Consider the following 14,918-nt stretch of genomic DNA (forward strand, 5'->3'; position numbering starts at 1 on the left):
ATGTTACATATTGTGCCTTTAAGTACTTATTTGATACCGCAGCAAAAAAGACTAGCCTAACTAATAAAAGTTCAAACATTAATAAAGACAGTGAACAGTCAATAATAAAATAAGAACAAATACACAAATTACAAGCATAAATAATTACAATAGAACAAAGTTATAAATAAAGTAAGTTCTAGTAGTATTTAGGTACAGAAATGTAATAATGTAAAATAACACCACAGAGTTCAAATTGTATAAATGTACTGCATAAACTGTATAAATTAAATATAGATGAATCTTTGTTAAAGCTGTGTTTTTATAGGCTGCTGTCACTTTAAGACCTATAGCATGGATTCAATATGATGATACTCATCCATTTACGTTCACAAAGACATAAACGAGTGTGTTTAAGAGGATACTTGCTAAGAAGGGTATTTTGAGATAATTTTGTGTATGTGTCCGTTCGAGTGCAAGGAGACGCTCAATTCTGTTTTCGTGGGCTGTCTGAAATGCGACTCTTTGTGTGCGTGTACCGAATTGAGATCTGAGAATTGAAATAAACATTTTAGGATACAAAGTTGTAATTTTGAAATGTAAATAATTTATTCTTAAAGGTGCACCATGTAACTTTTCTGTCCGCTAGAGGTCGCCTATTCAAAACAAAGGCGTAGTTTGATGATGCCAAGTTTGAGCGCAGAATCTCGAGACATGTGGTCTTCACCTCACAGCCGGTGAAAAAGAGTCAGGATAGGACTCGGGCAGAAATCATGTTCATGGATGCGATTATTAACGTTACTGTAGTATGAAGCAGAGCAGGGCCGAGTGTTGTGGGAGCTGAGCAAGGCCGCTGGAGCGATTGTTAATAAGATGAACGCAACACACGCCTCTCGAGCAGCAGGACTTTTACTATGACACCGTCGCCCTTTCTGCTTTTCCGGTCATGAGTATGAGGTAACACAGCTCTGTTTATCATATTAGATACGTTTGAGTGTGTTAAAAATGATGCTATGACGTTACTCTGTGTTTGTTCGCTCTGCGGCTGCTATGACACTTGTTGCACACTGCAGTGAGAGTAAAGCGTTTCTGCAAAATAAAACCGGAAACAATATGTTATACATATGACGCAATTGACAGGCGACTCCCTCACACGTCACTTACATATTGTAAGTATTCAACTGAACAAAATATATAACACTGCCAAGGGGTTTTTGGATATTTTACTGAAAAATGTTTACATAGTGCACCTTTAAATTAATAAATTAATATTAACAAACCTCTGATTCAGGAGGAACAGTGTGGTTTTCGTCCTGGTCGTGGAACACTGGACCAGCTCTATACCCTTTCCAGGGTGCTGGGGGGTTCATGGGAGTTTGCCCAACCAGTCCACATGTGTTTTGTGGATTTGGAGAAGGCATTCGACTGTGTTCCTCGTGGCATCCTGTGGAGGGTGCTCTGGGAGTATGGGGTCGGCGGCCCCCTGCTTAGGGCTGTTCAGTCCCTGTACAACCAGAGCAGGAGCTTGGTCCGCATTGCCGGCAGTAAGTCAGACTTGTTCCCGGTGCATGTTGGACTCCGGCAGGGCTGCCCTTTGTCACCGGTTCTGTTCATAATTTTTATGGACAGAATTTCTAGGCGCAGCCAAGGGCCGGAGAGTGTCCGGTTTGGGAACCACACGATTTCGTCACTGCTTTTTGCAGATGATGTTGTCGTGTTGGCTTCCTCTAACCAGGACCTTCAGCATGCACTGGGACGGTTTGCGGCCGAGTGTGAAGCGGCTGGGATGAGAATCAGCACCTCCAAGTCCGAGGCCATGGTTCTCAGTCGGAAAAGGGTGGCTTGCCCGCTTCAGGTGGGTGGAGAGTTCCTGCCTCAAGTGGAGGAGTTCAGGTATCTTGGGGTCTTGTTCACGAGTGAGGGAAGGATGGAACGGGAGATTGACGGACGGATCGGTGCAGCTTCTGCAGTAATGCGGTCGATGTACCGGTCTGTCGTGGTGAAGAAGGAGCTGAGCTGCAAGGCAAAGCTCTCGATTTACCGGTCAATCTACGTTCCTACCCTCACCTATGGTCATGAGCTGTGGGTCATGACCGAAAGGACAAGATCCCGGATACAGGCGGCCGAAATGAGCTTTCTCCGCAGGGTGGCTGGGCGCTCCCTTAGAGAGAGGGGGAGAAGCTCAGTCACTCGGGAGGAACTCGGAGTAGAGCCGCTGCTCCTCCACATCGAGAGGGACCAGCTGAGGTGGCTCGGGCATCTATTTCGGATGCCTCCTGGACGCCTTCCCAGGGAGGTGTTCCAGGCACGTCCCACCGGGAGGAGGCCCCGGGGAAGACCTAGGACACGCTGGAGGGACTATGTCTCCCGGCTGGCCTGGGAACGCCTCGGGGTTCCCCCGGAAGAGCTAGAGGAAGTGGCTAGGGAGAGGGAAGTCTGGGCGTCTCTGCTTAGACTGTTGCCCCCGCGACCCGGCCCCGGATAAGCGGAAGATGATGGATGGATGGAATATTAACAAATAACTATAAATAACTATACTATAAACTGAACAGGTCCAGTATTCAGTCCTTATTTTGTGAAATACCCAAGACTGCATATTTCCGCAGCCAAGTTTTCCTCTCAGCTTCAGTTCCACACTAAAAATCAATGGACATGCGGATGGACTTCAGATGAAACACCGCTCATACATTTAGCGCTGATTTAAGACATTTCCAGCTATTTTCCATTTCAAGTATGAATTTCTTTTTGGACCTGCAAGACTGCACACTGGGGAAACATTGATCATCAGTCCCAGCGATGGCAGCTGTGGTATTTCCCTGGCATACATGGACTGAGGACAGCTCTAAATAGCCTCCATCCTTTGACTACGAGTCTAAATGATAGCTGATGCTGAACCAGTTACACAGTTTAGAGACAGTGGGAGGATTTTGCAGTTGCAGCCTGAGGGACGTCACAGCTAAAGCGTCATCTGAGTGCTCTGTGCATTCAGCCTTACAAAACCACGCAACACTGTGCAAACAAACGCTCGACATTGTAACAGCCCACCTGTCAACATCTAACCCCTGGCTCTTTCTCTAAACTTCCTGCCTTTTACTTCACCACCTCTCTCGCTCCAATCTCTGCCTGTTGGGGGTGGGAATCCTCTGCTCATGCTATACAGCTCAGGCTTGTGTTTAGATTTGTGAATGCTGAAAAGAAGCAAACACTACGTCTAAACACACACAAGCTCCAATGTTTTAACCTTACTGATACAAAGTTGTAGCGACTATGAGTCAGATAAAATAATAACTCAACGGGGAACTGAATTAAAATGAAAGAGACTCAAATGACACTATAATTTATAAATAATTCAGAATTAATGTTTACACTTTAACTTATTCGTCCGCCGATATGTAAGAACTTAAGGGTTATTACATTTGATCTAATGCACCAGTTCAGCTTGAAATCAAGAGGCGTTACTTGCGTTTGTGTTTCGCGTGTCGTCTGACAAAGGGGATTCCCTTCTCCTGGCTGGACAGGGGTTTTCCCGGATCTTTGATTCGCTGAAGGTCTGGTCGACGTCTGGGGAAGCCAATCACGTGGCGTGTTGGCGGCTGGATGAAAGTCTTGTGGGCGTTGTTTGAAGTTGGAGCGCGCTGTTAGAAACTCGTTGTTGAGAGACTTTTGCGGCGAAACTTAACAGAACCCGAGACTTAACGGAAATAAAATAAACTTTAAGTAAAAGAAAGGAAAGTGAGAGAAAGACAGATGGCCTGAATGAAATCGTTAACCCATTTTCTCTGATGTCGGTCTGTCACGATCGTCAGATCGTGTCCTGGGAGCTCTCCGTTCAGAACTCACTCTGGTCAAACTGCTAGGACTTAGCTCATCTCTGAACTGCGAACAGGCCGCGAACCAGCTCGATCCGAACTGGAACCGAACGTGAAAACTGAACTCTGCACTGCTTCTGCTCTGAACTGGTCAGAACTGTACAGAACTGAACTTTTCGTTCGTGTTCTGAGATTAAACTCAAACACTTGCCCATCCCCTGGATGGGTTCTGGCCAATTAGGCTACAGGGGTGACTGTGTCTCCACCCCTCCCACAAAATTGGGTTATCTATCTTCCTGTTCTTAAGCAGAGAGTAAATTTAGACCTAATTTCTTACTATAAGGACATGATCAATTCTATAAAGTTTTCATTCAGCTCATCTGTTGGATTATACCCATACGAACACACCGGTATCAAACACGATGCTTTTTCATCCACTCATTCAATAGTTACATAATTGCATGAATTGTGAGTAATATACATGCCTAATAGTCTAACTAACTAACGTGTATTAGTTGTAAACACACTAACAAGTTATGTCGAAGGCTATTTGAATGAAAGTCCAATAATCAGTTATTTGATGTACTCCATAAGCTAACAGTTTCTGTGAGCTTGCTTGGAGTTTTAGCTGTCACGTGGAGTTCATTTACTGCTGATTGCAAAGACAGAGGTCTGGTTGTTTCTTTGTCTTGTGACACAACGAATCCTTTGTTCTTTTTAACTGAGTTTGGTCATGAGTCCTATAGGAAGTCAGTTGGTAGGAAGTCACAACTAGTAGCTCCGGGCAGAATCGAGCCCCCATCTCTCTCGTGATCGATGGTCGATTTCCTGGGGTCTAGAGCTGAATTGGGCTTTTCTTGTGAAAAGGATGTTAATTTGATCGAATCATTTGGAAGATTAATTCATCTATATGTCTGCGGCCATAATTGCTACAAAGTGAAGAGTTTGTATCTAACTGAATCGGTGTCCCGACAGAGGAATTAAAGTCTGACCATTAATGCACGAGAGTGTAATGCCTTTTGTATTGAAGTAATACTGGAGAATGGATGACATTAATAGAAAAAAAAATTGCCCATCACGTTCATTCATGACTCGTTTAACGTGTGAGTGCGTTCCTGAGATCAAGACAAATTATGCTTTCAGCCTCATTGTCTGCTCCCTGTGGTGAGGATGAAGTATTGCACCGTAATGGTTTGTCAATTAGTTATACTAAAAAACAAATACGGAGCAAAACCAAGCCATTAACAATTTATCAAAAGCTGCATGTTATTATGATAAAAAAAAACACGAATAACAGCTTCAGTGGAACATTTTGAACAAACAATAAAGTGTAAAATCCTAAACTTCGCTACACTCCACTTCAAAGACTTTGCGCACTACCCCAAAGGCAGTGTTGCAGCGTGTGATAAGGGCCTGCTGCGTACCAGGCAGATGGTGCCGCTCTGTTCGTCTGAACACACAGTGGTGTTCTGAAGGGGATGAAGGGAAGGTAGGTGCCCTCTCAATGTCAACCCTGACAGCTCCCTCAATTAACCATCTCATAATTCGTCTGGCCGGGTCTCCGTGGCGAGGACATCTGGAAGGGCGCAATGGACGGGGATGACTGGACACAGTGCTGTCTCTACCGTCCAGTGGTACAGGATCATTCACTCACCCTCATGTCATTCCAAACCTGTATGACTTTCTATTGTGAAACAGAGAAGAATATGTATATTTTTAAATGTCTTTACAAATTCATTCAATGAAAGTCAGTGGGGTCCAATGTGGTTTTGGAGCCCATTGGCTTTCATTATATGGACAAAAACTGTTTAAACATTTTCAAAATACCTTCGAAAAAAGACAGTTTTGAAATGACATTTTACTCACTGTAATGATGACATACATTTCGTTTTGGTGAACTCTCCCATTCACTAATAATGTGATGATGCGTTCCCATAGTTATTAACATTGTAAATCAATCAAAATTGTATTGTATTATGGAAGTGGATTGCAATAGACAATGACGCAGTGAGAGTTGGTGTTGGATGCATACCTTCAACCCTAACAAACACCACTCAAATGCACAGCAATTCTCACTCTCAAATCAATGTCAGGCACAGATAGAAGGTCAGGTCATGTCTGTCACATCTCTTGCCAGCGTCACCCCAGCCAAGGCGTCACATCAGGCTCCTGCTCCCTTCTGTGCTTTGTCAGTATTCAAAGTTTAAACAAATGGCAGCTATCAATTGCACAGCCCTGCCAAACTACATCTGCCTCCGGCTGGCAGGTGCATCCCATGCAGAGCAACACGCTATCTATAATTATAGACATCACACATCTTTCAGCAGCTGGCTTTAGAGTGACACAAACGATTGTTATATCACGCCATCACAATGAATATATACAAAACAAATCAATTCTCATTGTTTGCTTACCTTGCTTTAAATTAGGGATGCCAAAAGTACTGGTACTTTGATAGCAAGTAAATAAAAAAAAGTATCAAAAGTTCAATCTTGCAGAGGTATAAATAAAAACATAATCAGTTATGTCTAAATTGAATGTAAACACACAAATAAAATAGAATAAAATGTTTATAAAAAATGCAGCTGAGTAGACCCTGATTATGTCCTATAAATGATACAAAATTATTCATATTTTATAATTTTTTTACAGGTTTACTTCCCTTGATATTGTATTTAATATACTTGATATATACACCAATCAGGCATAACATTATGACAAAATATTGTGTTGGTTCCCCTTTTGCTGCCAAAACAGCCCTGACCCATCGAGACATGAACTCCACTAGACCCCTGAAGGTGTGCTGTGGATTCTGACACTAATATGTTAGCAGAAGAGCCTTTAAGTCCTGTAAGTTGTGAGGTGGGGCCTCCATGGATCGGACTTGTTTGTTCAGCACATCCCACAGATGCTCGATTGGATTGAGATCTGGGGAATTTAGAGGCCAAGTCAACACCTCAAACTCATTGTTGTGCTCCTCAGACCATTCCTGAACCATGTGGCAGGGCTCATTATCCTGCTGAAAGAGACCACAGCCACCAGGAAATACCGTTTACATGAAAGGGTGTACATGGTCTGCAACAATGGTTAGGTAGGTGGTACGTGTCAAAGTAACATCCACATGGATGGCAGCACCCAATGTTTCCCAGCAGAACATTGCCCAAAGCATCACACTGCCTCCGCCGGCTTGCCTTCTTCCCATAGTGCATCCTGGTGCCATGTGTTCCCCAGGTAAGCAACGCACACACACCCGGCCATCCACGTGATGTAAAAGAAAATGTGATTCATCAGACCAGACCACCTTCTTCCACTGCTGGTCCAGTTCTGATGCTCATGTGCCACTGTTGGCGCTTTCGGCGGTGGACAGGGGTCAGCATGGGCACCCTGACTGGTCTGCGGCTATGCAGCCACATACACAACAAACTGTGATGCACTGTGTATTCTGACATCAGATCCAGCATTAACTTCTTGAGCAATTTGAGCCCATGTCCCTGTCAGTCACCACTGTTCCTTCCTTGGAGCACTTTTGATAGATACTGACCACTGCAGACCGGGAACACCCCACAAGAGCTGCAGTTTTGGAGATGCTCTGACCCAGTCGCCTAGCCATCACAATTTGGTCCTTGTCAAACTTGCTCAAATCTTTACGCTTGCCCATGTTTGCTGCTTCTAACACATCAACTTTGAGGACAAAATGTTAATTTGCTGTAATTAACAATATATCCCACCCACTAACAGGTGCCATGATGAAGAGATAATCAGTGTTATTCACGTCACCCGTCATAAAGTTATGCCTGATCTGTGTATATATGTATATATATAAAGCTTAAAAATGAATGGAACTAAAATTAACTACTCTTACTAACAGACCCATCAACAATAAGTGTTCTGACAGCCTGGCTGGATTATACCGATTATATTGAGTGAGATGAGATGATGAGATTGGTTAAACATCACTGCCTCCATATTGATCTAAGGGATTCTTAAAATGTCCTTGTAAACAAGGTCTAGTTGCTTTTCAAGAGGAATGGCATGAAAATGAAAGTTTTGAAATAACAGTTTGTCAGTTCTGACAGTCTGTATTCTCCAGAGTTTTGATCCATTGGCAGAAACCGAAGCTGTGACTCAAAGATGCGGTTCAAAGCCCGAAATTTCCACTCTATTAAACCGGCCCACAGGTGACGTGAGCACTAACGTGAGACCCTAAAGGTTATCCCATTAGATTTCAAGAAACTTTTCACATTTCCTTACTTTCCTCCTCCTCAGCCAGCTGTCTTCTCTCCATAGATGCACTGAGGCTGGTGGCCATATGCTGGCTCTCTGACTAGCCCCAGGCATTTGGAGAACACGAGTGGAGAACACAGCACTCAAATCTGCATTACTAGTGCAGAGAGAGAGAGATTGCAGCACTGCCCAAACAACACCCTATAAAATGAATGCAACTTCCAATGAGGGATTATGACATCAAACAGTTCTTCGCACATCCTTATTTAGTAAAATACAACTTGTCAATGTTTGCAGCGCTGTGGACAATCTCTCATTTAAATGTTTTTACTGACAAATATTACATACTTGGGCTTTTCCAAACAAATCGCCAGTGTGAAAATTACATAAAACTGTTCATACTGACAGCGACCTGCAGCGACACCACAACCGGAAGTTACTCAGTATTTGCAGTAAGAATTGGTGATTTTCAGCAACTAGTGTCCAGTGAGATCTCAGTGGAGCTTTAGTTTGTTTTGTGAGAAAATGAAGTTGAGTTTTAGTGGATGTCAGTGAGACATTAATGCTCATTTCACTGTTCTGTATCTGATCTGCTTCATACAGTACATACATAGACGTAAATCCCGGGGGGTCGAGGGGGTCAGGACCCCCCTCATCTGAGGGTTGTCCCCCCCTAAAAATATAATTAAAAACGACATTGTGTATTGTAAATAATATAATTATATATACTTAAAATAATTGTGTAAGTAGTAAAACAATACAAACGCAAACGGGGCAACAATGCGTTTTAAGTTTAATGAGCATTAAACATTTTGAGCCCCCCCCCCCTTCTCTTGCCCCACAGTGGTTTTGTCCACCTCGCACCTCACCTACACACACACACACAAGTCTGGTGGGAGAGAACACAGTTCTTTAGTAGTTGTTGAACTCCAGTAAGTAGCTGTTAAGGCTATTTTTTTCACTTTAAACATCGGATGAAGTGATTCTTTTCTCTTTAAAACAGACAAATGCTGAGTTATTAATAAATTAGCAATGACAAAAAATTATGATAACCGATGTATTTTTCTATAAGTCCGATATTTTAGCGATTGTTGTTTTGGTAGCTTGTTGTAAATCACCCACTACAACTAACACGGTGATAAACCTATGTGTGAACTGATATTAGGCTAATATTGTAAATCTACCGCTGTGTTGGATTTTGCTATGTGGAGATAATTTAATAATTATATTACCGTGTGGTGAACCTATGATAACTCATATTTAAACAATTATTACTTTGTGTTGTTGGCAAGATAAAATTACACAGACAAGAAAAATGGACATGAGATCATTTTTCAGTGCACCAAATTGCCACAAATATACTTACAAGTACAATTTTGTCTGTATTATTTGGGTCCCCTTCAAAAATTGCCCTTGAGAAATTTTATGTTTATTGTCCCCCCAACTGTTAGATAAAATTTACGCCCATGAGTACATACTGTATATTGATTTGTCATTTTTTTATGTTGCAACCTTCTGCTAAAATTAAATAAGCTAATTTAAGCTAAGCTAAGACAATGCTTTATCAAACAAACTAACAATGCGTTTTTAAAATCAACATTACATAAATGGCTCTGTGACATATGATTATTTCTATCCACATAATGTACATTGATTTCATAAAAAAGTGTGAAAAACCATGCTAGAAATTGTTTGCATTCTGAGTGAGTTGGATTCATGCATTGATAATCGTTCATCTTGTTCATGATATGATGTATTATGCAGTGCTGCTTTATCCAAATCCTTCCCCCAGCAGAAATTATTCCTTGTCAAAATCTACTGGCATCTTATTTTTACTGGCAATAGATCTGTAATCAGATCTTCAAAAGCTATAGGCAGTTACACAGCACACCAATAGCGTTAGGGGACCCAGCAGCAGAAACGCATTCTAGCGACCAAAGGCATGACTGAATGTGCAAATAGCGCTTTACAAATTACATTCAAACGAGGAATATAATATTATTAAGAGCAGACAGGCTTCACCAGTAGGATTAGTTGAATAGTAAACAAAAGCCTTGCATTTTTTGAGAGACTGTGGGCACTTTTTTATGAAGACATCAACTGTGATGAAATCAAACCGGGTTCGAATGCTGGAGGTGGATTAGTGATCACTGGGGTTTCAGATTAAAGAAAACCCCAGAGCAAAAGCAGACACAGGTCACACTGAGTTCACACATTCTGCCTGACATCTGGACCGCTGTTGGTCACTTGAAATCTCACAATCAGACTCTTATTTGTAATATATTTTCAAATCTCAGCAGTTACATTCGCAAATGTGTATAAATGATAAAGATACTCAATTTGTTGCACATTAACATGAGAGCCTACTTTCAGAGTACATGGCATGATTTACTCTCTCTATACATCAGATTAAATGATTCAAATTCACTTTATCATTCAGTTCCCCATTACTGCTGTTATTGACTCACGGTGCTAATGAAAGGCAAATCAGACACATCCTGTCAAAGCTTCTGAGGATAAACATGTTGTGACCCACAGAGGAAAAACAACAAATGAATATTGATTCTTCCGCTGAAAGCCTCCTTGATACATGCAAGAGAGTTTTATTTACTGATAGAGCGAGCTGTTAATTTAAAGATAGATAGACAGACATATGGATGGATGGATAGAATGACATGACAGAGAGAAGTATAAATATAGAACAACAGACAGAATGACAGATACACAGACGGACGGATGGACACAAAGTTGAATGGATAAAATGACAGACAGACAGAATAACAGATAGATAGAACAGCAGACAAAAGCCCTGTTTCCACTGAAATTACCCGGAACAATTTGTCCCAGGAACTTTTTTCCCAGGAACTCTTTTTCCCCCAGACCTGCTGCTGTCTGCGTTTCCATTGCGGTCTAAAGTACTGGGAAGATTAGTCCGGTGACGTAAGACAGCGCACGACTTGCAGCTCCCACTGGATTTCGTCCTCCACAAAGAAACTTAATAAAGCCTGAACCTTGTCGTCGGATAATCAGTCGTATTTTTTAAACTCCATTGTTGATTCGAATAGTAAACAACTCTTACTATATGCACCGCAACAGACTTATAGGTTGAAATAAAATGCTTCATGAACTCAACCAATCAGCATGTTCAGCACCCAAGTCCCACCCCCGAAAGTTCCTGAACTTTGAAAAAGTACTACCTCGCAAGCAGGGCCGTTTTGAGGGGGACATTTTTTACCCGGAAGTTTATATAGAGCCCGGTTCCTGTGGTCGAAGTACCACCCCAAAGTCCCTAGTTCCTGGGGATAGTTCCCGCGGTGGAAATGCAGCTAAAGTTACACAGATAGAACGACAGACGAACCAACAAACCAGTAAAATGGCAGGACAAAAGATGGATGGACAGAGCAATAGACAGATAAAATAACAGACAAACATATCAAAAGACAGACAAGTGACAGACAGATAGATAGATGGGTAGACAGACTGATAGACAGAACAATAGGCACAGAATGACTGATAGACAGACAAAGAGAGATGTGTAGAATGAAAGAGACAGAAGGATAGATAGACAGAACAAAAGACAGAAAGTACAGGGCTGTGCGATTTTTAAATCCAACGATTTTAAATCCAACGATTATGAAAACATGGTAATCGAGGTAAAATGATAATTGTGCCTGATTCTGTCTAGAGAAACTTCCCTTCTCATTGCCGCAGTTGTGTTCTTCCCTAAGAGCCCAAACTTACTGTTGCTAAACTGTGGAACAGGCTTGATAATAAAAAAAAGAGTTATTAAAAGTATGATTGATAGATATATAGATAGAAAGACAGATGGAGTGTGCACTTGCAGGCTGACCTGTGCTGCTCTGGATGGTTCTGACAGTAGTAGTGGTCCTCGGGGGGGAGGCCGGGAGCAAAGGTCCCTCGTCGTCCTGCGAGCAGCCCTGGTCGATGGCACGCACGTAACTGTGACTCCTCATGCGGAAGCATCCGGGCACGGGCAGGTCCAGGGCGTCCACGGCCTGCGACTCCATCTCACTGAACACACTCTCACACACTGCCTCAATCTGCCCGTTAACTTCCACCTCACTCACCTGCAGGAAGGCAGAGGAGAAAAGAGGAGAGATACAGACAGAAAGAAAATTAGAAAAGAACAGTCAGGGGGAACAGACAAGGCAGTGCTCAGAGAAAAGAGCGGGTATCATCCGTAAAATGAACTTTAAGTCCCACTTACCACGGGGTTATATATAGGGGTGCAGAATCAAAAGAAGGGGGAAAACAGCCAAAAACTACAGAGAAGTCATTAGGAGTAGGTGAGAAACACAAGGCAGTGGCAAGAGGAGGAAGAGTCAATAAAAAAAAAGAAACACAGTAAGGCTTGGAGGACAGCTCTACAGGGTAAATGAAGGTGTACGCCACACTAACACGGAGGAAATCCTCAAGTGGGGTTTACTGACAGATGGTGAGACAGTACTAGGATAGTACCTAACAGAAACTAAGGGTGGACGAGAACGGGGTTAATGAAGATGTGATGGGGTACAATTGTGGAGAGAGGAGGAATGTAGAAAGGGTGGGTGTTTTGGACAAGGCCGACAGCTCAAAACTCTGTCCCAATCACCCATGAGAGCTATATGGGCCACATTCTTATTTACCAACTGTGAAGTTAACAGTCATATGCCATCTACAAAGTCTTTACAGGAAGGTCTAAATCTTTTTAATGGTAATATTTAACGGCAAAGCATTCCTTGTGAATGTAGTTTTTTCCATCTTCTATCAGAGAGCAGTCAACGCTGGCGCCAAATGGCAATGATGTCATATTTGCCATTTTGTAATAGGCATGACAAAACAGTTCTCGGGGACTAAGTGTGCCTAAGATGGATGAGTAACTGCGTGATGAATGCCATCCCACTTCTATGAAACGTGGAGCATGCTAGTTGGTTAGAAATATATCTGTGATTGAACACTGTTATGGCGAGGGCTCGAATTCATCTCCCCGGTGGATGAATCGGATGTCTGTTTCATGGTTTTTAACTGGACATGTTGGACTAATGTGGGCTGATTATGACCTTCCTCCCCCTGCACCCCGCTATGACGGTGTGTTTGGGGGAGAGCACAAACCTGGCTGATGGTGCTCATAGCCCTCATGTAGCTCTCGTTGCGTGAGCGGTATTGGGGAGAGGCTAGCAGAGCTTTGGGGTCCAGGGTGTCCAGGCTCCTATTGATGGAAACTTCACTCACCGCCCGCAAGTAGCTGTGACTCCGGATCTGCAGCTTTGGAGAGTGCTCTGAGGAGATCCTGTGGATGCAGGAAAACACAAGAGATGTTTATTTTTTGTTGAGAGAAAGTATTTTTATTAAAATACTGACAGTGTTTTAATCACACTATTCAGTTTATAATATATACTGAATACACGCACGCACGCACGCATATTATAAAATTAATATGTAAATAAAAATACTTGAGAAAAAAAAACGTGGCGAAAAGTCTTTATTCATTTATTTTGGTTTAATATTTTATTTTTGTTTAATGTTATATGTATAATGTATATTTATTTGTACTATATATATATATATATATATATATATATATATATATATATATATATATATATATATATATATATATATATAATATACATTGTTATATAAAATACTACACAAAAATAAATGAATACAGATTTTGTTTGTTCTAGTATTTTTGTTTAATATTGAATGTTAAGGTGAAATTAATGTTATAATTCATAGAGACATTATATTAAATAAAATATTTGTATTTAATATTATACATTATGTATAATAATATATTCATTATTATATAAAATATTATGCAAAAATAAATTTAAGATTTTTCATCACATTTTTGCTTGTTCTAGTATTTTTATTTAATATTTAAATATTAATGTTATAATGAATAGAGACATTATATAAAAAATATTTGATATTTCTAATTTGTTATACGTGTTAGATAGTTAAATATATAAATAATTAGATAACTAAATAAATAAATGTGCTGTATTATGAAAACAGCTCAAAATAGTACTTGGATCTGTTAAAGGCACACAATTTAGTTTTTCCATGAATGATAATAAAGACAGACAATACATTTTGCAAAAAGCACACTTTAAAGTAACAAAGACGACAGATAAGGCCTAAGGTAATTATTTTCGGCAAAACTGAGACCCACAAATAATTTAAATCGATCAAATGTGTAGCATGTTGTTTAACGTCGCGTGTTGAGTACTCCAAGCATTTAGATGGCATGCTCCAAATCAAAGTCCGTTCATTAGGGTGTGCGGGGGAAGCCGTGAGAAAATCAAACGCTCATGCAGGATTCCAGCATGTGTCCAGCGCACAGGAGCCTACATTATGGATGTGGCTCTTTAAATAGATAAAGGGATGGTTCATTCAGGTCACTCAGGCATAAAGCAGGTGGGGCGAGTGCAGCACATGGGCAAGGAGAGAAACAGCTAAACTCACTTAAGGCCACCAACGCAGACCAGCACACACATACCAGAGACTCGCGCTGACACTTTGCTGACAGGCAGACACCTTGCATCCGCATCAGCAGTATGGGAATTAGTAGGAGCTCCGACATTGGTGTAGTTTTCCCACCCTCCATCTGCATGGCTTCACACATACATAAGTGAACACAACAACTCCTCACAGAGCGGTGCGTTCCAAAGCGCCCCAGGGCATCTCCCTACACTACTGGAAAGCAGAATGTCTAAACTTCACAAGTGCTAAGGGGGGGCCGCATCCCCCATGGTGAACCTGGCTTTGGGGAACTGGTTATGCATGATGTCATTGTTGCGGAATAAGCTGATAAGTTTCCGCCTCACTGTTGCGGTCGTCTCAACGGATTGGTCGCCGTGCGGTTGATAATTACGTCAGCCATTCACAATGCAGCGCTGT

At 41.7% G+C, this 14,918-nt stretch overlaps 1 protein-coding gene across 3 annotated transcripts in view; it reads right to left on the bottom strand.

The window, feature by feature from the left end:
- dlgap1a (discs, large homolog-associated protein 1a) overlaps nt 1–14,918 on the bottom strand; it is a gene marked incomplete at both ends in the record, with an annotated part of 69,039 nt that overhangs the window by 32,124 nt on the left and 21,997 nt on the right. For 2 of the 3 annotated variants that reach the window (XM_079818390.1, XM_079818389.1), the window contains 2 exons: nt 11,863–12,100; nt 13,125–13,302. In XM_079818390.1, coding sequence (XP_079674516.1) covers nt 11,863–12,100; nt 13,125–13,302 — 416 coding nt within the window. Of the gene's footprint in view, nt 1–11,850; nt 12,101–13,124; nt 13,303–14,918 lie in introns of all 3 variants that reach the window. The other variant, XM_079818388.1, reaches the window with a different exon arrangement.

This window comes from Gobio gobio, assembly GCF_949357685.1.
Source record: "Gobio gobio genome assembly, chromosome: 6".
NCBI lineage: Eukaryota > Metazoa > Chordata > Actinopteri > Cypriniformes > Gobionidae > Gobio > Gobio gobio.